This window comes from Cebus imitator, unplaced genomic scaffold (assembly GCF_001604975.1).
Source record: "Cebus imitator isolate Cc_AM_T3 unplaced genomic scaffold, Cebus_imitator-1.0 Scaffold76, whole genome shotgun sequence".
In the NCBI taxonomy this organism is placed as follows: Eukaryota; Metazoa; Chordata; class Mammalia; order Primates; family Cebidae; genus Cebus; species Cebus imitator.
The window spans coordinates 9,993,517-10,016,863 of NW_016107391.1; the positions used below are offsets into that span (position 1 = coordinate 9,993,517).

Below are 23,347 nucleotides of genomic sequence, written 5' to 3' on the forward strand. Positions count from 1 at the left end.
GCGTGTGACCTTGGCAAGCTTCTTAACCTTTCTGAGCTCATCCATAAAATGGGGATAATAACCATATTTCCCTTCTGGTTGGTATGGGGACTAAAAACAATCATATCGGTTCACTAAGGGCTTAGAGATGAAGGCCTGGGAATTAGCTCCCATAGTAGTTATTATCCAACTCCTTTCCCTTCTTCTGAGACTGGCTGTGCTCCATCTTCCCATGAAAATGCAACTACAGACCAAGAACACCCTGGACAGCAGAGCAGCTGAGGGTTCTTACGCTGCAGCTATTGTTAGTGAAGAAGCTGTGTGTGTGTGTGTGTGTGTGTGTGTGTGTGTGTGTGTGCGCGTGCGCGCGCACATGTTGGGTGTTACAGGCAGTGCATCAGCTTCTGAGCTTAGCTCACTGGGCCTGACAGACCCACATAAGGGGTGGTTAATGGGGTTTCTGACACCACATGGCTGAGACCCACCCCAGACCCTGCAGGACCCGGTGAGGTCTCTAGCAACCTCTCCTCTGATTTCTAGTCTCTACATTCCAGCCACAAATGGGTCCATGTTAATAGACCCTAGCAAAGATGAGGTTTGGTTTCTGTGGGGACCCAAACAGTTTCCCACTTGTGGTAGAAGGGACACAGGAGGACAGTGCTTGCTTACTACAGAGACCTCTTCACTACCCTCAAACCTTTCTAGAGGTTTCACCTCCATTCAGAGGTGCTGAGGGAATGTTGTTAGAAAAGCAGATGATTCTGTGAGAAAATGATAAACCAGGAAGTTACATGAAGAGCCAGTCAGGGGTCGGCCTGGGGTGCAAGACAAGAACTTGGGTAGCAATGAGTTGTTCAGGATAGCACTGGGGTGGACATAGCTGGGCAGGGGCACCCAGAGGTAGTGGGGAGGTGGGGCACTCACCAGCTGGGGCAAAGGGACTCAGACCTACAGGCCAGGCTTCTGGGCATCATGGTGCCGTGCAGGTCACAACACTCCTCCCCCCCATCCAACTCAGCTGTTCAAGGGCTGTGAGCCCAGGGCCAGGCTAGCATACTCCCTAGAGGGGCTGGGTCTTTGGCCATGAAGGGAGGGCTGGCTTGAAGCTGCATCCAGGCTCCGCCTACTCTCACCTCTTTCTTTGGTTCTCTGGGGGAAGGTGGCAAATAACAAAGCTTGTCACTCAAGAGAATCAGAAAGGACTCTTTGTGTTTCAACCTCCTTGGAGGGTCAAGGAAGCCTGCAAGAATCTTGAGGAGAGCTTGATAAGGCTGGACTTACAGATCAGCACCATGAGAGTTACGGGGCACGAGTTGTCAGCAGAGGCCAGCAGGGGTTGTGTACCTCGTGCAGCCCTGTGAGCTGGGATTTGGAATTTAGACTCTGTCCTAAGAGCAGTGAGGAGCCATGGAAACTATAATAGACAAGATTGATGGGGAATTGCACTTGAAAAACCTCCTTTAGCTATTATGTGGAGAAAGGACTGAGGGAGGGGCCAGGCAGGAGACAGGGAGGCCAGGCAGAGGCCATTACACTGTTCAGCATGAGATGGTGGTATCTGGACTGGGGAGAGTGGGCTAGTTAGGAATTAATTAGGGATGAATGCAGTCATGCTTGCTAACTGGTCTCACTGTGTCAACCTTTGCCCCTTAGGGTCTATTCTCCATATAGCAGACAATGTGATCCTAGTTAAAACATAATTCCAGGACATCCCAATCCTCTGGCTTCTCATCTCAGGGTAAAAGTCAAAGTCCTTACCATGGCTGTAGGAGAACAGCTTGTTGCATGCCAAGAATTATGCTTTTTCTTTTTCTTTTTCTTTTTTTTTTTTTTTTTTGAGACAGGGTCTCACTCTGTTGCTTAGGCTCGAGTGCAGTGGCAAGACCATAGCTTGCTGCAGCCTCAGACTCCTGGGCTCAAGAGATCCCCCCACCTCAGCCTTCTGAGTAGTTTGGACTGTAGGTGCATGCCACCACAGCTGGCTTATTTTTTTATTTTTTGTAGAGAGGGGTCTTGCTATGCTGTCCAGGCTAGTCTCGAACTCCTGGTCTCAAAAGATCCTCCTGCTTTGGCCTCCCAATGTGCTGGGATTACAGGTGTGGGCCACTGTTCCAGGCCATGACATCGTGTTGAAGCAAAATCACCCTGAGGAACCCATACATGCCAAGATATTCATCAGCGAGGTCTTTAAACAATGCCTGTAGCATAGAAAACTTCATAAAATGCTTATGTAGCCTCCCCAGCGGTCACGAGTCTTGGCAAGAAAGTGTGAAGACGTGACCAGCTGCACATGTTTTACCTAAAAGCTTGCTATATAAAGGATGCTTTCTGGATGGCTGGGGTGAGGAGGATCGAGTCTTGCAGCCACCTGAGACAGCACTTCTGTTTGTAAGTCCCTATCACATATTTCTCTCTGAGAAACTGGATTTGTTAACCTCTTTGGCTCCTCAGCTCCCTCTGCCTTTGGGTTTGTATAGCCCTGCTAGCCATGGAACAATGGCTTACAAGGGCCAACACGGGTAGCCTTCTCCCTCTCACATCCCTCTGACGACCTCATCTTCTACTACCAGCCACCTAGCTTACACCACCTCAGTCACTGCTTGCCCAGGGCCTTTGCATTTGCTGGGCTCTCTGCCAGATACCTGCACAGATGCTGTCTTACCACCTCAGTTCTCTGCCCCAATGCTACCATTATCTGTGAGGCCTTTCCAGATTCCATACGTGAAGAGATTCCCTTATGCTCTACTGCAATGCCTTCTTTCTTTCCTTAATAGCACTGCTTATAGTCTGTGCTTATTTTACATGTCAGTTCAAAATGTTTTCCTAGTGTGCAACACAATGCCTGGCACATAGGAGGTTAATAGGTATTTCTATTTTTTGAGACAGAGTCTTGCTCTGTCACCCCAGGCTGGAGTGTAGTGGTGTGATCTTGGCTCACTGCAACCTTCACTTTCAGGCAATTCTTCTGCCTCAGCCTCCTAAGCAGCTGGGACTCCAGGTGAGAACCATCACACTGGGATAAGTTTTGTATTTTTAGCAGTGATGGGCTTTTGCCATGATGGTGAGGCTGGTCTTGAACTCCTGGCCTGAAGTGATCCTCCCATCTTGGCCTCCCAAAGTGCTGGGATTATAGGTGTGAGCCACTGTGAGTGACCTTTTAATAAATATTTAGTTGACTGAGTGAGTTGAGGTTAAGGATGCAGGAGGGAGCAGTTGCCCTCCAAGAGAGCAGTCCCCAACCTCTTTGGCACCAGGGACTGGTTTTGTAGAAGACAATTTTTCCATGGCTGGACGGCGGGGATGGTTTCAGGATGATTCAAGTGCATTACACTTACTGTGCACTTTATTCCTATTATTACATTGTAACATATAATGAAATAATTACACAACTCACCGTAATGTAGAATCAGTGGAAGCTCTGAGCTTGTTTTCCTACAACTAGATGGTCCCATCTGGGGGTGATGGGAGACAGTGACAGATCATCAGACATTAGATTGTCATCAGGAATGTACAGCCTAGATCCCTTGTTTACACAGCTCCCTCCTGCATCCTTAACCTCAGCGGCTAATGCCGCCGCTGATCTGACAGGAGGTGGAGCTTAGGCAGTAATGCAAGCAATGGTGAGCGGCTATAAATACAGATCAAGCTTTGCTGGCTTGCCCGCCACTCACCTCCCACTATGCAACCTGATTCCTAACAGGCCATGGTCCATGGGCCTGGGATTGAGGACCCCTGCTCCAGGACTTACTTCCACCTGAGAGCTTAGGCAGAATGCTTGCAGAAACCTGATATGCAAGGTGAAGTGAAAGGTGGTGGGAGGAAGGGAAGTCCGGTGTATATGTGAGCGTGTGTGTATGCTCGTGTGCCTGAGGCTGGGTGTTTCTCCAGGACCCCTGTACCTCCCAGTTCCTGGCCTGGATGGAGCCTGGGCAGGACAGAGGTATGTCTGAGTCAGGGTCTAACCAAAGAGGTAAGAAGTTGTGCCAGAGGCACCAGGCAAAACTGGAAGGGATGGGACGGAGGGCATGTGAATGGGAACTATTAACTCTGCCTGGGGATGGGAGGGTCAAGGCTTTGCTCTAGAGAAGGGTGGGCAGTAGAGTTGGGCCTTGAAGAGTGAGTAGGAGTTTGCTGGGCCATGACAAAAGAGGAAAAGCATTTTGAGCTCGAGAGGGCTGAGGGCTATGAAAAGGTGGACTAGCTCAAAGGATGCTGAACTGTCAGCTGCAACAGAGGAGGTGAGACAAAGTAGTCAGTAGCCTGAGGTCAGAGAGGCTTTAAAGGCTAAGTGGAGGACCAGGAACTCCATCCTGAGGGCCCTAGGGCCATGGAAGAGTTGACGCAAGGGAATGAGAGATTCCTTCAACTGCCCTGAAATGGGTCTAAAAATGCTTGGGAGGCAAAATCCCAGACACAGTGCTAGGTAGGATGTGATGGCTGGGGTAAGAGTGTAGATGATGACATCCATGTCTCTGGTTTGAAAGCCACTGAGGTAAGGAACTGGGCCCTGGGGTTGGAGGGATATAGCAGATTTGGGGACAATGATGAGAGTTGGTTCTGGCCAGGTAGGCTGGAGCCTGGAGCACTCTGAATTGGGGATCCTGGATCTGGCTCCCCATCCTGGAGAGAGACTCTGATGTCCCCTGTCTCAGTACTGGGACTCTGGGCCATACAGCCCTTGTCCCACGAGGACCCTGTCCCAAGCTTTTCATGGTCTACTATTCTCAGGCTCCCTGGGCAGAAGAGGTAGGCTGGGAGACTCGGTAGAGGCTGGGCCTTGAAGCCAGGGAAAGGACAAATCAGGCTGGCAGCTTTGAATACCACTCCCCTTAGCTGCCCTTCGAGCCACCCCCAACCAGGATGCCCAGGCAGGGGATGCTGTAGTTGCTGCAATCTTGCAGAAGTGGAGCTGTGGATCTCGGGGTAGCCTACAGTGACACGGAGGCTCTTGGGTGGGTAGTTCCTTTGAGGAGAAGGGGTTTTTGCGTGTCCTGGGATTAAGGTGAGTACCAGCGGCTAGCGGATCTGTGGTGGCCAGTGGGAGTGGAGAGTCAAGTTTCTGCAGGTGAGTGGGGACGAGAAGTGAGGGCTGGTGCCCACGGCTCCTGGTATTTTTCCACCCACTCCTGTGCCTAATAACGTGTCCCTGGCTGCCAGTCATCCTCTCCTTTACCACCTATGACCAGGTGGGGCTGGGATCAAGTCTGCCGAGGCAGGGTGGGGAGGCAAGGGCCAACTCCTCCACTGCCTCACCCTATTTGGGTGTGGCTGCAGGGAATGTGAGTGAGAGCATGTGTGTGTACTGTGTGTGTGCATGCACCTGTGCAGCGCCACAGCGGGGCGCCCTTGAGGCCTCACCACGCACACTGTCTGACCCCCTGTGGAGCAAAAGGAGACAAGGGCCTGACAAGGTCTGGGGTTACCTGCGGGACAAGGACCCCTCCTTACCTCACTGCTCTGTGAGCACCGCCCACTGCGCTGAACTGTGCTCCTTCAGGGAAGGGAGAAGGAGGCAAAAGAAGCCTTTAGAAGGAATCTCTAGCACAAATTTAACCACAAACAGAAGATCTATGAGAAGAAAGGAAAATAAAAACTTAGGCGAAGACAGACACAACATCTGAATAAATGCACAGGAAGTGCATATCACAGTCCGCCCTGGAGGAAAAGACTAATGCCAGTTCTTCCCAAGCAAGTGTCCAGATTCAGGGCAACCCCGTCACAGTTCAAAGAGGTTTGCTTTTCCAGAGCCTGAAGCATGCAGTCTCAACTTCTGACAACTGGAAATGTATAAGAATGCTTCGACATGTTTGTAAATGACCAACAAGGAGGAGAGACTGGCTATTAAACTCAGTAGTAACTATTCAGAAACAGGAAAATTGATCAGATAACTAGAATCCAGTAACAAAGATAAGTACAAAATTAGGAAAAGCTCCTACCAATCATTAAAAAGAAGTTAAATAAGCCTCAGAAAAAATGAGTGAAAGGTGGGTAACTTACACAAGAACCGCTCTTTTGAGAGTAAGGACCACTCTGTTCCCTTAGTACTTGGCACCCAGCAAACACACCATAAATGCTCAATGACTGAATGCTCATCACTGGTAATCAGAGAAATGCAAATTAAAACAACTGCATAGGATATTTTACTTAACAGACTGTCAAAAAGTGAAAAAAGAAACATATCGTGAGTTGGGAGGAGCACGAGGAAATGTGTACTATCTCATGATGGTGATGAATATGAATTGGTAACAGTTTTTTGTGGTGTGCCGTAGCACAAAATTGAAAACAGCACAAATGTGCATTACTCTGGGCTCACTAAATAGGCACAGAATAAAACGAGTCAGTTTCTTGTCCTCAGCAAGTAAACTAGAGAGTAGATCCACGCGACCTGGAGTCTAGGACACTCCTCCAGTGTGAACAGCCACAATGCACCGACGATGTGTACAGCCGGGGCGTGCAAGGCCGAAGGCAAGCCACCACGCGGTAAATGCCGGGACTCCGAGAAGGGGTGGAATTTATTTAGAGGAGGGAGCCTTTTGGAGGGCAAAGCAGCCCCTGGGCAAGTGTTCTTTTCTTTCTAAACCCTCCTTCTCGTCTCTGTCTAGAAAATTAAGCGCGCCCCCTGGTGGGGTAGAGAGGAAGGCGAAGAAAAAGGGGTCTTGGAGGAGAATAAAGTGTGCGTGGGTGGAAGAAACCGGAAGAGAGAATGCCAGGAAATGTGGACGCCCCACGGCGGCCCGGGTGATCTCCATGCTCAAGTCACGCTCTCCAGGGGAGTGACTGCTCCTGAGGCTGCAAGGGGCCGCCTCAGCTAGTGCCGATGATGGCTACAGAGTTCTTTCTCGAGCTCCCCCCACCACCTTTGCACACACAGCTCCCCCACCTCCCCCCGCCCCCGCCGTGTAGAGTTCGTGCCTTCCTCATCTATTAGTTCTCAGCTATCACCTTCCCTGGCCCCACCCTGGTCAGGCCTTCTGTTGCCGCGGCGCACGCAGCACCCCAGACCTCGCCTTCGTCTTCGTATTACTAGAGCTGCCCCATAGTGATTCAGGTCTGCCTTCCACCCAGGCTGTGGCCCTCTTCAGGGCAGTACGGTACCTGTTCTGCTCATCATTGCACCCTGAGCCCAGGGCAGGCCTGGCATCTGAGCAGATACTACTGCACTCAGAACCATGGCCCTCGCAGGAGGGTGGCAGGCTTGGTGGCAGGTTCAAGGCCGAGCAGAGGAACTTTATTAGAGGGACAGGGCGAAACATATTTACACGGGCCAAGCAGGGACCTTAAGAAGCAGGGGCGGGAGCGGAGTCCCAGCTCAGACGAGTTCCACCTTGGCGTTGGGGTACACCGCCACCACATCGTAGCCCTCGGGCGGCTTCACGCGCGCCTTGGCGTGACTCTCACAGTAGAGCCGCTCGTCCAGAAAGAAGTAACCACGCTGCTTGAGGTTCAGGCCGCAGTCGCTGCACATGAAGCACTCGGGATGGTAGAGCTTGTCCCGCGCCTTGACGATGGTGCCCCTGATGAGGGGAAGGAGAAAGGACAGTGTCGAGTGACTGCCGGGTTCGCGACGGCGCCCGCATCCAGGGCCCTGGAGGGCTGGGGTCCGGGAGGGGCAGCGGGGGCGGGTACTCACACGATGCCGTGGCCGCAGCGCGTGCACTCGGGCAGCCCCTGCAGGCCGCTCAGCGGAGCGCCCAGCTTGCCCGCCGTGGGCTTGAGGTTCCGGGGGCCGCCAGGCCCGGGCCGCTCTCCTGAAACCCGGAGCGTAGATGGCATGAACGGGGTGAGGAGGTCAGAACTCCATGTCTGCGGGGTGTTTGGTTGGGCCCCATTTCCGGGGCCATCGGCACCGAGACTGGGGAACTGGTTTGGCGGTCGTGGGGTGAGGGGCAGCGACAGGGAGTGGAGTGGGAATCAGGAAGCGAAGGCGTAGCAAGGGTGTGGGACCCGGCCGGCGGCAGAGACCGAGGAGGGCGGGTGCTGGGAGGTGGGATGTGGCGTAGCTAGGGGGCAACAAGGGCACCGCAGGGAGGGGAAAGGCAGGTGGGGACACGTGGCAGGAGTCTTACCGCCCTCGCCGGCCTCCAGCATGCCCTGCAAGTAGCGGAAGGAGCCTGACTGCTTGGGCTCTGCAGCCACGGGCTCTGCTGACTCCCGTAGCATCCTGTACACCTCTGAGCCCAGGTCGACTCTGCAGTCCCGGCTCCGCGGGAGGCCCCTGGTTGGGTCAGCGCTGGGAGGGAGAAAGAGATAGAGGAGGGACAGGCATGCAGTTCCAGCTTTCACTGTGCACTCAGGGTCTGGTGAGGTTTATGAGTCATAATGCAACCAGCTGAGACCCAAGGATCAAGTGTCAGGGGTCAGGATGGGACAGAGTGAGATTTGAGGGATCAGGGGTTAAGATCGGTTCTGGGCATGGCACCACAGGCATCTCTGTGTTACCTGGGGTGTGGAGACACATGCAGGGTGCTCATCTGGGCTGGCAGGGTGGCCTCGCTGCTGCCATTGTGAGGGACTGGAAAGTGAGGGAGTTGTCCGTATGGAGATCCCAGGCTTGGTCTGCCATCTTCTGGCCCAGTCCCGCCTGAGGGCCGCCTGCTGGTTGTTGGACTGCCATCCTGTGAGACAGAGGCCTAAGGCACTGGGAGACCCTCTGACCTCTGGCCATTCCTTGTCCACCCCACCTCTACCCTGCTTTGTTGTGCCAGGTGGTGGATGTCAGCTGGCCACCTCTGCTCTGGTGCCTCTGGCCTGTGGTGCTTAGCCAGGGAAGGGATTTCCAGGGAAGGGTAGGGCCTGGGGACTGGTTCTGCCCTTGCAGAAATGAGAAATGTCCATAGAAAGTCAGACACAAAAACCTGAGCAGCTCAGACTCAGCCTGGGCTTGTGAGCCCTGCAGTGGTTCTGCCCACCACCACTCATGAAGGGATAGTACTAGGGCAGGCCTATTCCAAGAAGCCTTTTAAGGCCAGTGTGGCTACAGCAGGGTATGTGGCCTGCTGGCAGAGGTAGTCCTGGTGCCAAGCCTTCTCACCTGCCTGAACTGTGGTGGGTACTGGGTGGGCCCACGGCTAGGAACTCAAAAAAGGTAACTCTGTCCTGCAGCCAGGAAGGGCCCTTGATTGTTGTGTATCCAAGACCCTTTGGGCAGGCTGAGGCTCGAGTGCCATTGTGAGGTCAGCCCCTTCTGGTCCTGCTCCTGTTCCCCATTTCCTGCTTTCCAGGCCACAATGAGAAGCCTTCTGCAGGCACAGCAGATGAGCGGCAGAGACCAGGGTAGGGCTCAAGGCTCTCTACCTCACTACCAACAGCCAGTCTGGTGCTCATGGCTGAAACAATTTGGGGAGGGGTGCTCTGAACCTGCCCCCTCAGACATGAGGAGGGGGCAGTATCTCTGTGGGTATGGGTCTGAGTGGGGACTGGGGATCTCTGTCCTTGCAGAGTCCAGAGCTGTGCTATTCCCAGCTTGCAAGTGCACACAAGCACACCCACAGCAATGTAAACAGAGGCATGCATGTTCTCACAAGCATGTTTTGAAGACACACACACACATGCATAAGGCCAACACATATGCACTTGCCAGTCTATTTACACACTACTAACCACACGTATATGGTTACATAGACTTGGAGCCAGCACTGGTCACCCTGGGGATGGCCATGGTGGCCTCCATGGCTGAGACTGGGCTGGCAGGCAGAGCAGCCTGATTTTAGGGTGATGCCTGAGTCCAGGCCATGGGGTTAGTCTTAGCCTCAGCCTGGGAAGGGACATGTAAACCTCCTCTCTGCTCTACAGTGTGGACAGAGAGCCCAGTGTGGACAGGAAAGGGTGCCTATCGTAGCAGGAAGAGCCCTGGTTTGGACTTAGACAGCTCTGAGGCATAGTTGAGCCTGTGGGGTTCTGCCCTGACTGTCTCCTACTTTTTGCAGGGTGGGAACTTGGGGAATGGGCAGACCAGCAGTTGGGTGGGACCCCTCCATTTCTCCCAACCCATCAGGCAAAGAGGAGGGTCTTTCTGCCCAGGTGGCCCCCCATCAATGCAGCAGTGACAGGAAGACCCCTATCCGCATCAGGCCCAACAAAAGCCCCTGAGAAACCTGAGCACTCTCATACATGTGACTGTGGAGCAGGCAGGCAGGCAGGCCTGGCCTCTAATGGGTACCAGATGGTCTGTGGCCAGTGGGGGTGGGGCTGGGCCTCCAGGCAGAAGCTTTGGTGGAAGGGAGGAGTTGGAGGGACTGGGACTGGGAGGAAGGAGGCCCTCACTCACTCCTGCCCAGCAGGGTGCGGAGGTCCACTGCAGGGTTGTCAGAGCCATTGCCCCTCCCACGGCCACCCATGCAGCCGCCTCTTTAGGCCTGAACTCAGTGGCCAGGACACACATGGTTACCTCAGTTTTAGTCTGAGTCCCAGAGTTATCCCCTAACTGGGCAAGTCATTTCACCTCTCTGAACCTGTTTCTTTATCTATGAGCTGGAGAATGTGATGGTCTCCACGTCAGGTTCCTTGTAGAGATGAAATAAGACAATTGCACAGTGCCTGGCACAAAGCACATACTTGTTGGATGAATGGCTTTCAGGGGAATTCCTGAGCCCACAGTCCTGGATTTTCCCCCTCTGTGGATGGTGTGCCTCATACCATATGCTCCTCCACTCTGAGGACCAGTCTGCTGCCTACTTTGTTGTTGAAACTTTGGTGGATTTTTCAGCAGAATGGAGGTACCTACCTGCTTTGGGACACTCAACTTGGATGGAGGCAGGCACTGAGTTCAGATGAACAGGTGCCATCTCCTAGAGGCTCAGTTCCAGTTCTCTGCTGGTCTGGGGAGGACAGGCTGAATGTGCAAGGACTGCCTGCCCCACCTGGCTTGCTTCTCCCCATCACCTGGTTCTGAGCATAATTGCCACTCCCTCCAGAAAACCCTGCCTTATTACTAGCCTTCCTCCACCCTGGGCTGTGCCAAGTGCCTCCTGTGTTCCCACAAAAGGCCTGGGAGAAGGAGCTTCTCCTATGGCCCCATGGGGAAGGTGGTCCTGAAGCTCCAGCTAGCCCTGTCCCATCCCACTCAGGGATGTGTGCCAGGGCACTTTATGCCACAGGGCCAACTGTGCTTTCCTCCTCCTCCGATGGCTCCAGCTCGCTCCACCCCCTCCCCAACACCCCGACTCAGGCAGAGGGTAGGAACAGCATGGGGACAATGGGCCCTGTGTCTGTGTTAGCAAGGACTCAGCCCTGCAGGGGCGGGGTGGGGTGTTTTTGTCACCACCCATGGAGCCCATGACCTTTTAAGTACAAAAGTGGGGCAGCAGCTGAGGGGCTGCCCTGGTGCTTGTGGAAACTGCTTCCTTCTCCAGTCTGAGCCTCTGGCAGCCTGGTCTTCAAGGGAGTCAGTGAGAATAAGTGTGGGGGAATGGGGAGCTGCTCTACAGTCACCAGCACCCCAGGCCCACCGGCCCTGAGCCTCTCCTGGAAGACTAAACCCCCTCCCATCCCGTCCTATCCATCCTGGCACTGCTGCCTCTGAGGGAGGCTGGGCCTTACACATGAGCTTGGGGCCCACACCATGCTGCTCCCCTCTGCCTGGCCCGTGGCAAGCCTGGCTTATTTGTCTATGCCAACATCTACCCCTGCCCCTAAGGTCTGGGGTCCGTGGGGCCACAAGAGCAAGTTTCTGAGACACAGATATGGCCATTAATCCCTGAGGTCCAGGATAGAGAAGCCCAAGAACCTCTCTGTAGCCCTGCCCCACCACCTCATCTCTTGCCTCTGTCCTCTCATTCCTACCATCTTGCCCTTCCTTCCCCTGGACCTTTCTTTTCTTTGAACCTGAGGTACGAGAACTCGCCTCTGGGCCACACTTCCTCTTCCTGTACCCATTTGCCTGCTTTGCCCTTCCTAGGCCTTCAGGTCTTGGCTTTAATACCCCTTCCTCCAGGAAGCCCTCTTTGACTCCTTGTCTGAGTCAAGTGACTACTCTGGGCTTCTTTGGTCCCTGGCTTCCCCTAGCCCAGAACTTCTAAGTACCTTTCCCCTGACAGAATGGGGACTGCCTGGCAGGTGGTAAGCCTCTGGCTTCAGGGATGTCAGCCAGACAGGGTAGGGGATAGGACAAGATGGGATTGTGGTAGAAGGTGAGGGAGAAGCCAGGGCACATCCTTCCCTCTGGTTCAGTGAAGGCTCTCCTTGCCTTGGCCCCTTTTCTTCCAGGTTGACAGGGTGGACAAAAGTATTCCCGTAGGCCATGGTCTTACATGCTGGGACCTACGGTTCTGGCTCTATCACAGACCATCCCTGTCTCCTTGCCCAAACTCTGTGGCCCAGAGATGGCTCTGGATAATCCCCACTTGGCTACTCCTCATGCCATGGCAAAACAAGGCCCTAGACCAGCCTGGCCTCCTCACTCTTCTTGAGGACAGGGCCAGAGATATGACTTCTGTTAACACACAGAAAGGTGACTGGGCAGACAGGCCTGCATCCTGAGTTCTGCTAGAAGCACCACGGGATGGCCAGCAGAGAACTTCAGGCTTGGATAGGGCACCCCGAGGAGTGTCCCATAGCCTGAGGTCACTCCACAGCCTGAGACTGCCACTAACCTCCCCCCGCTGCAAGCACAGTGACTTCTTCCTAGTCTGGCATCACTGGGCACCAGAGTAAAGTCCAGCTGGGTGTGTGATAACCCCAACCAAGGCCTAGCCCAGCTCCTGGCCATCATAAGCACCTTGGTCCAGAATCCAGGATTGCCTGGAGTAGAGACAGAGTCCACAACAGGTGCTCATCTGAGGAACAGGGAATGAGGTATGGGCATGGTGCAGAGAAACCTTCTGCTTCAGTCTCTTGTCTTTTGTATCTGAGAGCCCCGGTGCGGAGACTCATTGTAGGTGAACCTGCATGCTGTCCTCTCTGCCCTGGGCTCACTCAGCCAGGCCAGGCCAGGCCAGGCAGTGTCTGTACATACCTGGGCCTCAGGGTTGATGTGGATCCTGTGTGCCTGAGCCTTGCTGTCATCAGGGGCACTGGGCCAGCTCCTGCCCTCAGGCCTGCAGCAGAAATTGTGATGGTCAGATATGTTTCCTACCATGCCCACCATGCCCGGGAGCCAGGATCAAGATGGGCTGGGCTCTGGGCTAGTGCTCTACAGGTAGAAAGACACCACTCCAGTGCTTTCCGCTATACTGCAATGGTGACTGTTGTGGCAATGAACCACAACACTAGATCTGCCATCCTCCTGGAGCAGGGCTATATGCTTCCATCCCCAACAGCTCTGCCCAATCCCTCTCTGGTCTTCTTCCTGGAGATGTTGCAACAGAGGCTCTGCAGCTTCCCCACACTTCCACCCTCTTCGTGGCCTACAGAAGCTCAGCTCAAAGAGGCCCAGCTCACAGCACGGCAAGCCAGGCCTCACAGATTGACCAGCTAGGAGCCTATCCACTCATCCCCTGGGTATCTACAGCCTCTGGTGGGCTGTGGGGTCAGGCTTCCATCAGCTCTGGGGGAGGTGGAATGGAGGCTGTGAGGGGTGTGTCTTTCCTTCTGCTGCTGCCTCCGGCAGAGTCATCAACGAGTCTGCCCAGCCCAGATGGGAAACAGGCCATTAGGAAATTCCTGCTTCACCATAGAAACCAAAAGCCAAACACCACTCAGGAGGGAGAAAAACATCGTAAACCTGCCATAAGCAGGGCAGGCAGGCCAAGAGGCTACATGCCTGGACCCCAGCATTGTCACTCAGTAGCCCTGTGAGAAGGCAGGCCGGGAAGGGGCATGGACACTGGACTGGCAGGTGGGTGTGAAGTGAGCCTGGTTAGACCAAAGGGGAATAATGTCCTCCAACTCACCCCAAGAGGCCTCCTGAGGCTTCTCGAGGTATCACTACTGATCTAGCAGCTTACCCTTGCCTCTCTACACCTTCAGTAGAGGGTTTTAATAATCCGTCTACGCCTATGGTCCATACTCACTCTGTACTTCCTCGCTTTTGCCCCTTCTGTAGTCCCTTGCAGGCTACCTCTCTACTCCACAGCCTTCCAGGCCCTGGCCGATAGAGCTCTGCTGCCCCAGGGCAACATCAGCCCCATAGTCTCTGTCTCTAACCCTCTTAACCAGGCTCCCAAGTGGCTACTCTAACTCACAGCTCTAACTGTGGCCTCTACCTACTCAGAGATCCTCTGGAATAAAGCTGAGATATCTTGTGTGGCTATTTGGCCTTATACTTCCCTGAAGGTCTGCTCAAAAGAGCAGTACAAGCCTGAGGTTTAAGGGTCAGAGGGCACAAAGTACCCAGAGCCATTAACGTGGTTCAGTGCATCAGATCAGAATGAAGGGCTTAATCATGTGTCATCCCCCATCCCAGGCTGGGATCTTAAAATGACAGCCAAAGGGTAGGCCGTGCAAAGGTACCTTGGACCACATGTGATGGACAACAGGGACTCTATTGGTGGCCTCACTGTTGGAGTTGATGTCAGGAAGGTCCTGGACCAATAGAACATGCCTAGGAAGTATGGTTTTGCTTGGATTGTTGGATGCCTGGCTTTGGGCTCAAAGCAAAATAAGCTCAGTGGGGAAGCTGGGCCTTTGATACACTTTTCATTCTGTGGGGAAGTCAGTGGGGGATTAGAGCTCTCTGTATACAAGAGGGCACATAGGGAAGCTGGTTTTAGTAGAACCCTGGGAGTGAGAGCACAGAGTAGCTCGCTCTAGCCAGCTCACCAGGCTGATTCCCTGCAGAGCCCTTGCCATGTATCTGTGTGTTGCGGGGACAGGGAGGAGTGTCTTTGGGGTTTAGGCATAGGTCCTGGCATAGCAGGCAAGATAGGGAGCAGAGTCAAAAAGCTTACAAGTGGGAAGGTGTCCAGGAGAAGAAATGTTGGCTCTGAGGGTCAAGGTGGCCCTCATATCTTGATCCCCCAGAGTCTGCATGTGTGAGGGTTGGAGATGGAGGCTACAGGGCAGGACTCAGATTTTCACTCTGACTGAGCAGGCCTGTTACATCATCGTCACTCAATGTCCAGTTCACAAGATAGTCCCTAATTTTGATTGAGGATATTATGGGCTCAAGAGATTAAATCACTTGCTGGAGCACAGCATAGTTCTCTCTCCCTCTCTCTCTTTTATGTGTAATTTTATGTGTCAACACAGCATAATTCTCAAACCAGCTCTGTGATAGTAGAGAATGTGCTCTTATCTGCTCCATGGCCAGTGACATTTTGGGGATAAATGCCCAGAGTAGAACAGGTCAGTGAACCTCTGGCTCCATCCATGCTTGGTTTGGAACAAAGGACAGGGGAAGGAAGGAAGGAAAGAAAGAGGGGGATCTCCACCCCACAACCCTCCGCTGACATCATACACTCTGGGAAGCTCCTGACTCAGGCCCCCTCTCAGGCACTCCTCCCCACTACGACTAGGGCTGCCCTTATTCAGCCACACAGAGTCAAGGCTTGAGGTGAGTCAGGGGCCAGGATCCCAGCCAAGTGGAGAGGCTTCAGAGGCCACTCGTGGGCAGAGTAGTGCTGACATTTCCCCCATCCAGTCCGTATCTCAGTGTGGAGGAGGGTGATGAATGTGATCCATCTATGGGAAAGGAAACCCAGGCTCATAGATGTCATCTGGGCACCTAAGGCTCCAGAGGCTGGATGAGGACCAGCTTTGCTGAACTCCAAAGCTGGGGCATCCTCACCATGTGCCAGGTAGAGCATATAAGGTCCTGGACTTGCAGCTGGGCCCACTCAGTGCCAAGGGCACAGTCAGGGATCCTGACCCCAACCCAGACCTGGCCATGGGCCAAGCACAAACAGAGGCTCCCTCACAGGCCTTTCCACTATGTTTAATGGCTCCGAGCCAGTGGCTCACCTCCCACCCTGCCAGCTCAGAGGCATAGTTAGCTGTGTTGTGGTTTGGGAGGCTTCGCCCACACCCTTCCATGGGGGGTTGTGAAAGTCCCTGTCAGGAGTGAACATGGCAGAGCTGATAAATTATGCCTGATTTCTGTGGATCAAGGTGGGGCTGGGGAGCGGGGAGATCCCACTCAGCCGGGCTTAGGCCAACTGCTTCTCAGAGCTGAGTAAAGACCCAGGACTTGAGCAAGGCTAGGTTCCCTTACCCAGTCCCCTGCTGGACCTTCCATCCCAGGACCATTGATGGGGCTTGGAAACCCACTGTCCTCCCCTATTTGGTAGGCTACACAGCATTACACAGTCCATAGCAGGAACTTTTCCCAAATCCAGATTTAACCAGGGCAGAGGTGTGGGCCATGGTGGGGACAGCTGTGGGGCTGGTAGGAGTGGTCAGCAGCCAAGTGAAGGGTCTGTAGTCTTAGGAGAAAGCCCCGAGGTCAAATTTTGCTATCCCACTCCCTCTCTGTGTGACTTTAAGCACCTTCTAACCTTTCTGAGCCTCACTTGTCTCATCTGTGAAGTGGGGACTATAGTAGGTTTTACCTTTTTTAAGTTGGTAAATGACAGTTAAGTGAGGTGTTGCATAAGAAACTACTTTGAAATGGTCATCAAGCTGGTCACTCAGGGGAGGGGAAAGGACTGACACAAATGTCCCAGAGGCTTTTGAAGGTCTTATTACAGTCGCCTGCAGCACTTGCCATAAGTGCCCCAACACACTTCTAGCCTAAATTAAAAGGGTATTTCTTCCCTTCTTAAGCTACCTGTAGCTTTAAACAGTATCTGCCAGGACCTCATGAAAGTGCTATTCCTTGGGACTGTGTCTGGATGGAGCACCCAGAAGGTGAAGCAGAGAGGCTGTGTGAAGCTGGGCTCACCCAATATGCTGGCTGCCCATAACTGCCCACGTGGTCCCTCCATCCTCCCAGCCCAGCCCACCCTGCACATACCTGCTCACAGAGAGTGTGAGGTGATCGTGGCAGCCCTTGATGCGGTTCTGTGCCTCCAGGTGTGTCATGAGCTCGGTGCTCTCACCATTGATGGCCTGGATCAGGTCTCCTGGGCACAGGGCAGCCAATGCAGCCTTGCTGCCAGCATGGACCTGCGGGCAGACAGGCCAGATGGCTGGGCACAGTCATGATGTAGCCTTACTGTGGTCTCTGCTCTAGACCTCCTCCAACCTCAGAACCTAGCCAGGGTGGCCTGCTACCAGCATAGCCTGTGGATGGGCAAACCGAGAGGCTGGTTGAGGTCCCCATGTAGCCTGGCTGCAGCCTTGCTGGAAATACCTCCAACTCCAACACCTGGAGGCCTCACAGGGAATGGAGGTATATGAGAAGGGCTTCCTCTGGGCTCCTGCAGCCTAGATATGTGCCCAAGGACACGCAGGAGACACAGAGACACATGGAGACATATGTGCTCACAGATACATACAGAGCATGGACATGTCACAGATACCCTACATAGACAAGGCCCCACCCAGACAGACTATACCCCTTGACCTAACATTCAAACCCTTAGTGACTTTGCCTTCCTACTTACTTGATCTCATCTCTCATCCCCACCTCCACACCCACATTTTGTCCAGACCATCTAAATGTCTATGGGGGGGCTTATAGGTACCATATGTCGCTCACCTCCACACTTCTGCAAAAGCTGATCTCTCTACCTGGAATACTCTTCCTTTGACTCCCACACCCTCATCCTCCAGGTCTCAGCATAGATGCCACTTCCTCCAGGAGCCTCTCTGGGATCTCACTACCCTGTTTGCTCCCACCTTTCCCCCTTAAATTGTTCATGTTAATACTGCATTATAATTAAAGTGGGAAGGTCTTCTGGGTGCAGTGGTTCATGCCTGTAATCCCAGCACTTTGGGAGGCCAAGGTGGGCAAATCACGAGGTCAGGAGATCAAGACTATCCTGGCCAACATAGTGAAAGCCCATCTCTACTAAAAATAGAAAAATTAGCTGGGCGTGGTGGCAGATGCTGTAGTCGCAGCTATTCAGGAGGCTGAGGCAGAGGAATTGCTTCAACCAGGGAGTCAGAGGTTGCAGTGAGCCAAGATCGTGCCACTGCACTTCTGCCTGGCGACAGAGCAAGACACCATTTCTAAATAAATAAATAAAGGGAAGATCTGAACATCACCTCCCTGGGCAAGTCCAGGGCTATCCAGTTCCAGTTGCCAGTCTGGACTTGGGGGTCAGAGTTCTACCTCTACTTTTCCTGCAGGACAGGAACTCAGGCCTCAGTGCACTACTGACCCCTCAGGGTCAAGCAGTGTTCACATCTGGAAGCTCTTACAATGCTGGTCAACTAAAGAAGGGTAGGACAGGGGGTGGAGTTAGACTCACAGAGAGACCTACATAGGCAAACCAGGGGAATCTAGGCAATAGAGCACCCCTCACCCTGCCCTGGTCCCAACAAAGCCTTTAGAAATAGATTTCCTACCCAGCCTCTCCAGCTAGTGCCCAGCTGGTTCAAGAGCTGCCAGTAACCCCGTTCTTTTGGATGGGAGCTCCTACTGGTGGGAACTCCTGGAAGCCCAGCCAGGCTCAGTTCAGCCAGGTCTCAGTAGTGAGTAGATAAACCTGATGTGCTGGCAGCTCCTTGGCTGGAGGCCTGATGTTGGCACTGCCCAAGGTGACGTTCTGAAGCATGACACCTTTAGCCAACCATCCCATCATTAATGTTTACTTGTAGGGCCTGGGTACCTGTGCAAGCCTGTCATCCTGGGGGAGACACACACTTTGTACCATCCCACCCTCCCCTCAAGGCCCTCCTCCGGCCTCCTCCCCTTTATGGATACTTGCCTTGTGCCAGGGCCTGGGCTCCATGCTTTACCCATAACTAGCTCACAGCAACCCCTCAACCACCTGGTATGGCAGAGGCTGTTCTCGTCTCTATTTTACAGATGAAGAAAGAGAAGCTTGGGGGAGGGGTGCCATGCCCTAGTCCCCACACCAGAGAGAAATCTTTCTTTAGGGGGCGGCTAACTGCGGCAGGATGACTCAGCCAGCACAAGGGGTACATTCAGGCTTCTGTGGGTGGAGGAAGTTTCTTGAAAGCAGGGGTGGCTGGGATGCTGCCAGTACTACTGAGCTAGGGGAGTTCAGGTCAGAGAGGGCATGAGGCCAGGAAATTGTGACTGTCTCAGCCACCTTTACATGCATTATCTCATTAATCCTGAAAGCAAGCCCATTTCCTAGATGAGGAAACCGAGGTCCCGAGAAGCAGAGGATAGTTAATTGATAAAAGACTGAATCAAGATTTCAATCGAGGCCACCTGGTTCCAAATTTAAAACTATGCTCTTAACACCTGTACTTTTCTTCCAAAAGAGGTGAGTGAAGAGAGAGTGTCCCAGGGAGAGGCTGTTCCAGGCAGAAGGACCAACACGTATAACGGCATATCTGGAGAGAAAGTAGGAGGGTTGTATGGCCCAAGCATCATTAGTGAGGGGAGAGTGGAAGAGATGAAGTCAGAAAAGAGGCAGGGACCAGATCTTGCAGAGTCTTGTACACCTGGGTGGGAAGCTGGCATTTCTCCTGGGTGGCTGGAAACCATGGAGGGCTCTAAGCAGGGAAGTCACAGGACAGACTGGAGTTCAGGCTGATCCCCCTAGCACCTAAGTACAAGATAAACAGAAAGAAGGAACAGAGAGAGGAACAGTGAAGTGAGGTACGTGGCAAGGGCATGAATCAGCCCCTCACCGGTAGTGGCTGCATTCCCAGCCCCTGCTCCACCAGCCTAGATGTTGTGGGCTGGGAGACCAAGTCAGAACCAGGTGCCACATTGTCCCGCACAGTCACAGCAAACTCCAGACTGCCTGGATTCCTCCTGTCTCCACTCTACTTCTCTGGGTCTTTTACATTAGCCTCTCTGTGCCTGCGTCTCCATCTGTGTAAGGCCAGAGGGAGTCCTTACTTCTAAAGGCTGTTGTTAAGGACTACTTGAGAAAATCAGGGCATGTAAAGCCCCCAAAGGAGGCTGGGCATAAGGTGGTGCTCATTCCAGGGACTGGTTCCCGGGAGGGAGCTGTTACCAACACCCATTAGGGTGGGGCCTGGCACACCCTGGATGCTTGGCCGAGGACAGCCATCATTATAGCCCTCACTGCCAGGTCCCTGGGGCCGAATGAGGTGGGCCTTGAACATATCCTGAACCTTTCATCTCCCACTGAGGGGAAGGAGCCCCAGATGATGTTCTTGGGGCTCCCCAAGGCTTCATGGGCTGAGACTGCAAGCCCTGAGCACTGCCGGGCCTATAGCCTCCTCCCTGTCTGTGTGAGGCTGGCCTTCCCTACCAGGTCCGGGATAGGAGAGGCCCTGGAAACAAGAGAGGGGCTGGATCTTGAGCCCCCTTGGTAAAGACACTCCCACATATCTTCAGTCCCTGTAGACCTGCCCTGGAGGTACCTGCTAGGCAAGCTGCAGCCTGTGCCTCTCCAGTGCTGGAAATCTCCCCAGATCCCACCCAAACCCAATCTCAGCCATCCTGGCTCCTTGGGCCTGAGTTGCTGCCGCGTGACTTTGGGGGACAAGGGAGGCTCTTCCTGGCAAACCCTCTCCCAGATTGCCTGCCTGCCTGAGGCCTGCATCTCCAGTCAGCTCCAAACAAGGCCGTTGCTGCTGCCGCTGCTGCCGTAGCTGGGGCTGTGACGTGTGGGGGCCTATCCTCCGCGGGCAGGCAGCCGCGTGGGCAACAGATGTCTCAGCTCCCTGCCGCCTGCAGCCGTCAGCCGCCGCCACTGAGCCTGTCAGCGGCCTCACGCCCAGGGTGCCTGGCCAGCCGGCCTAGTGCCCCCACCAGCCCCCTCAGCGGACACACAGCATGACACACACAAGCAGACACAGAGGCTTGCGTGTGCGTACACGCACACACGCGCGTGCACACACACACACACACACACACACAGCAGGAATCCCATAAGCGGGAGATGAAAGGCTCCGCGATGTGTTGAAGGCCCACCTCACTCCGCCCCAGAGACCTGGCAGTAAGGGCAGATGTGGGAAGCCTCCTAGGACAGCTGGGCCTGCCTGTCACCCTGGCCCCCAGAAATGGGATTCCATGATTCCACGCTCCACCCGGTGCCCACCCCCTCCCAAGAACTGGAGAGAAGTCTCTGAAAGCCCAGCCAGCTCAACCCAGCCCCCATTGCAAGAGGTAGCAGTAGGGTGGGGTAAGGTGCTTCTCTGTGACTCTAACATAGCCCCCAAAGACAAGATCAGCCTGTGTGGGAGCAAGGGATGGCCCTCAGATCGTCCCAGGTCATCTCCTCTGCTCCTTCCAGACTGAGAGCCGCCAAGGGCAGGGCCTGGGTTCTCTCCTCTTCTGTCCCTTAGGCTGGGACTCCCAAGGACAGGGTCTGAGTCCTCTCTTCTGCCCCTCCACATGGGCCAGGATCCTGTCTCCCCTAGACAGGCACCCCCTCAAGCAGGGCCTGAGTCACCTCTTCCACTCCTCTATCCTCAGAGCAGCCACCCTCCAGGGCTGTGCCCACTCCTTTTCCTCCTCTGTCCCAAGCTTGGGGCAAGGCAGGGCCCTGGGAAACTTGAAGAACTGGCCTGAGGCTATCCCAGCCCCTGGCTTTGTGTTGTCTTGCGGGGAGGGGTCTCACAACCTCACAATTAAGGCTCCCTTTCCCCTGGAAGCCAAAAATTCCTCCTAGTCACTTCTCCTTAGGGTGACTGAGGTCATGAATGAGAAACTGACTCACATCAAAGTGGGAAGTGGATGGACCTTTCACTTCTCGGATTCAGCGAGGACCCCAGACCTCCCAGGGTCACCCAGCTCTGCAGGCAGCGACCCTTGATAGGGGAGGGGGGCTCTAAATCATTTTGCCCCAGATCTTCAGGCAGGGATGAGTCTGAAAAGTTTCTGGGCCTCTGTAGGGCTGTCTAGACCCCTGGCCCATCTCTGCCGGTCCTTCCCGGGTCCACAGCGGCTACCCGTAGATGAGGCCAGCGCGGAGGCCGGTGCGTGAACTCTTGGGAGACTCTCCGCGGGATCTGGCAGGCAGGCCCAGCGCGGGAGGAGGGCGGCTGGGGCTGCCTGCCCTGCCTGGAAGCCGCCTCTACAGCGTGCGGGACACCCAGGCCAACCCTCCGCCTTCCAGCCTCGGATACCTCGGATACCTAGGGGATCTGGGTCCCGGGCGGACCGCGAGGACCCGGTCTCAGACCCGGGACCGCTCTGCCGCCCCGCAGCCGCCGGACTCACCCTCGAGATGGTGAGGGGCGCGCTGAAGTCCCGGCCGCCCACCAGGCGGAAGCCCCAGGGCGAAGGCCCGCGCAGGGTCACGGAATGGTGCATCGCGGGCCGGAGCCGCAGCCGGAGTCTGAGCCGGACTCTGAGGAGCCGCCGCCACCGCCGCCGCCTGGACGCCGCGCCCCGCCCCCGGCCCGCCCGTCCCCGTTTCCCTCGGCCCGGCCCCCGCCCCCGCTCCCGGCGCGCCCGGCGCGCCCGGATTGGCCCCGTGGCCGGCCCGACCCTCCCACTTCGGGGGCTCTGAGGACCCGCCCTCAGTCCCGGCTGCCTGCAACCCGGCACCTCCAGCCAGCTCTCAAGAGACCCCCGGGTTTGGACGGCCCCGACGGCCTGGATCCTGCTTCAGGCCTCAGATCTGCGGGCGGCGGACCCAAACCCGGCTGCCGACACCGGCCCTTTGAAGTCCCTTCTAGGGGCGGTGCTCCAGCCCTAGGAAGGACTGGGGGGCCCACTTGAGGGATGGGGCTGCGCCCAGCTCAGATTCTCCTCAGGGGTCCTCCTTGCAAACCTGCGGCCCATCCTGTCGTGTGAAGAGCCCGCTGAACCAAGAGCCCTCTGAACCAAGGGCCTGCGCAGCACTGGGTCAGAGACGCAGACCCAAGACGACAGCAGGTAGCGCAGAGCATGGGAGTGGACGCAGAAGGGTCCTCAGGGTAGTTTGTGGAGACCAGTAAGGCTTCCTGGAAGAGAGGGCCCCTGACTTGCATCTGGAAGGAAGGTGTCCCTGCATCCCCAGGACACTCAGGGCTTCTCTTGCTGCTCACAGGCTCCTTGCAGGCCACCTCCCGGTCTGCACAGCCCTCTCCCCTCGTCCTTTGCCAGGAGCTTCGTTTCCCCAGGTCTCCGGAGAAAGGAGCAGCTGGAGCACCTGGGGTCGTGGCTGTGCAGTGTGAAGGGAAGAAATATGTGCAGCTCTTCACCTTGGGCCCTTCTCTCTCCAAGGTCTTCTCTCCATTCCCAGCCATTATCCTCTGGGGTGTCCTTGAACAGCCACTGCAGGCACCATGGCACCACCACCCACCCACTGGCTCTCCCGGCCCTTCTGTCTGGCTGCATCAGGGAGACACCATTTGCTTCTCCAGACCCTGTGAGGGCCTCTAATTTAGCCCACATCCCTAACGAACCTCTGTTGCCTTTTAGCCAAACTGTGATAAGGGCCCTGTTCTTGGGCTCCTCACAGGTGGTGGGGTGAGATGTGCCCACTGGGTCTCTGCAACCCCCAAA

The 23,347-nt window shown here is 54.9% G+C and overlaps 1 protein-coding gene across 3 annotated transcripts; it reads right to left on the reverse strand.

Moving 5' to 3' along the window:
• Positions 1-7,185: 7,185 nt before the first annotated feature.
• On the reverse strand, positions 7,186-22,241 carry PDLIM4 (PDZ and LIM domain 4). Of its 3 annotated transcripts, none has more exons than XM_017532461.2 (7): positions 22,076-22,241; positions 16,808-16,959; positions 12,932-13,013; positions 8,419-8,594; positions 8,046-8,209; positions 7,610-7,727; positions 7,186-7,493 (listed from the first exon to the last, which is right to left on the reverse strand). In XM_017532461.2, the coding sequence occupies exons 1-7, from the start codon at positions 22,166-22,168 to the stop codon at positions 7,289-7,291; spliced, it is 990 nt and encodes a 329-aa protein (XP_017387950.1). In that variant the 5' UTR covers positions 22,169-22,241; the 3' UTR covers positions 7,186-7,288. The 3 variants fall into 3 exon arrangements, with proteins under 3 accessions (XP_017387950.1, XP_037595857.1, XP_017387951.1); XM_037739929.1 differs by lacking the exon at positions 22,076-22,241 and adding an exon at positions 18,669-19,297; XM_017532462.2 differs by lacking the exon at positions 7,610-7,727.
• Positions 22,242-23,347: the final 1,106 nt, after the last annotated feature.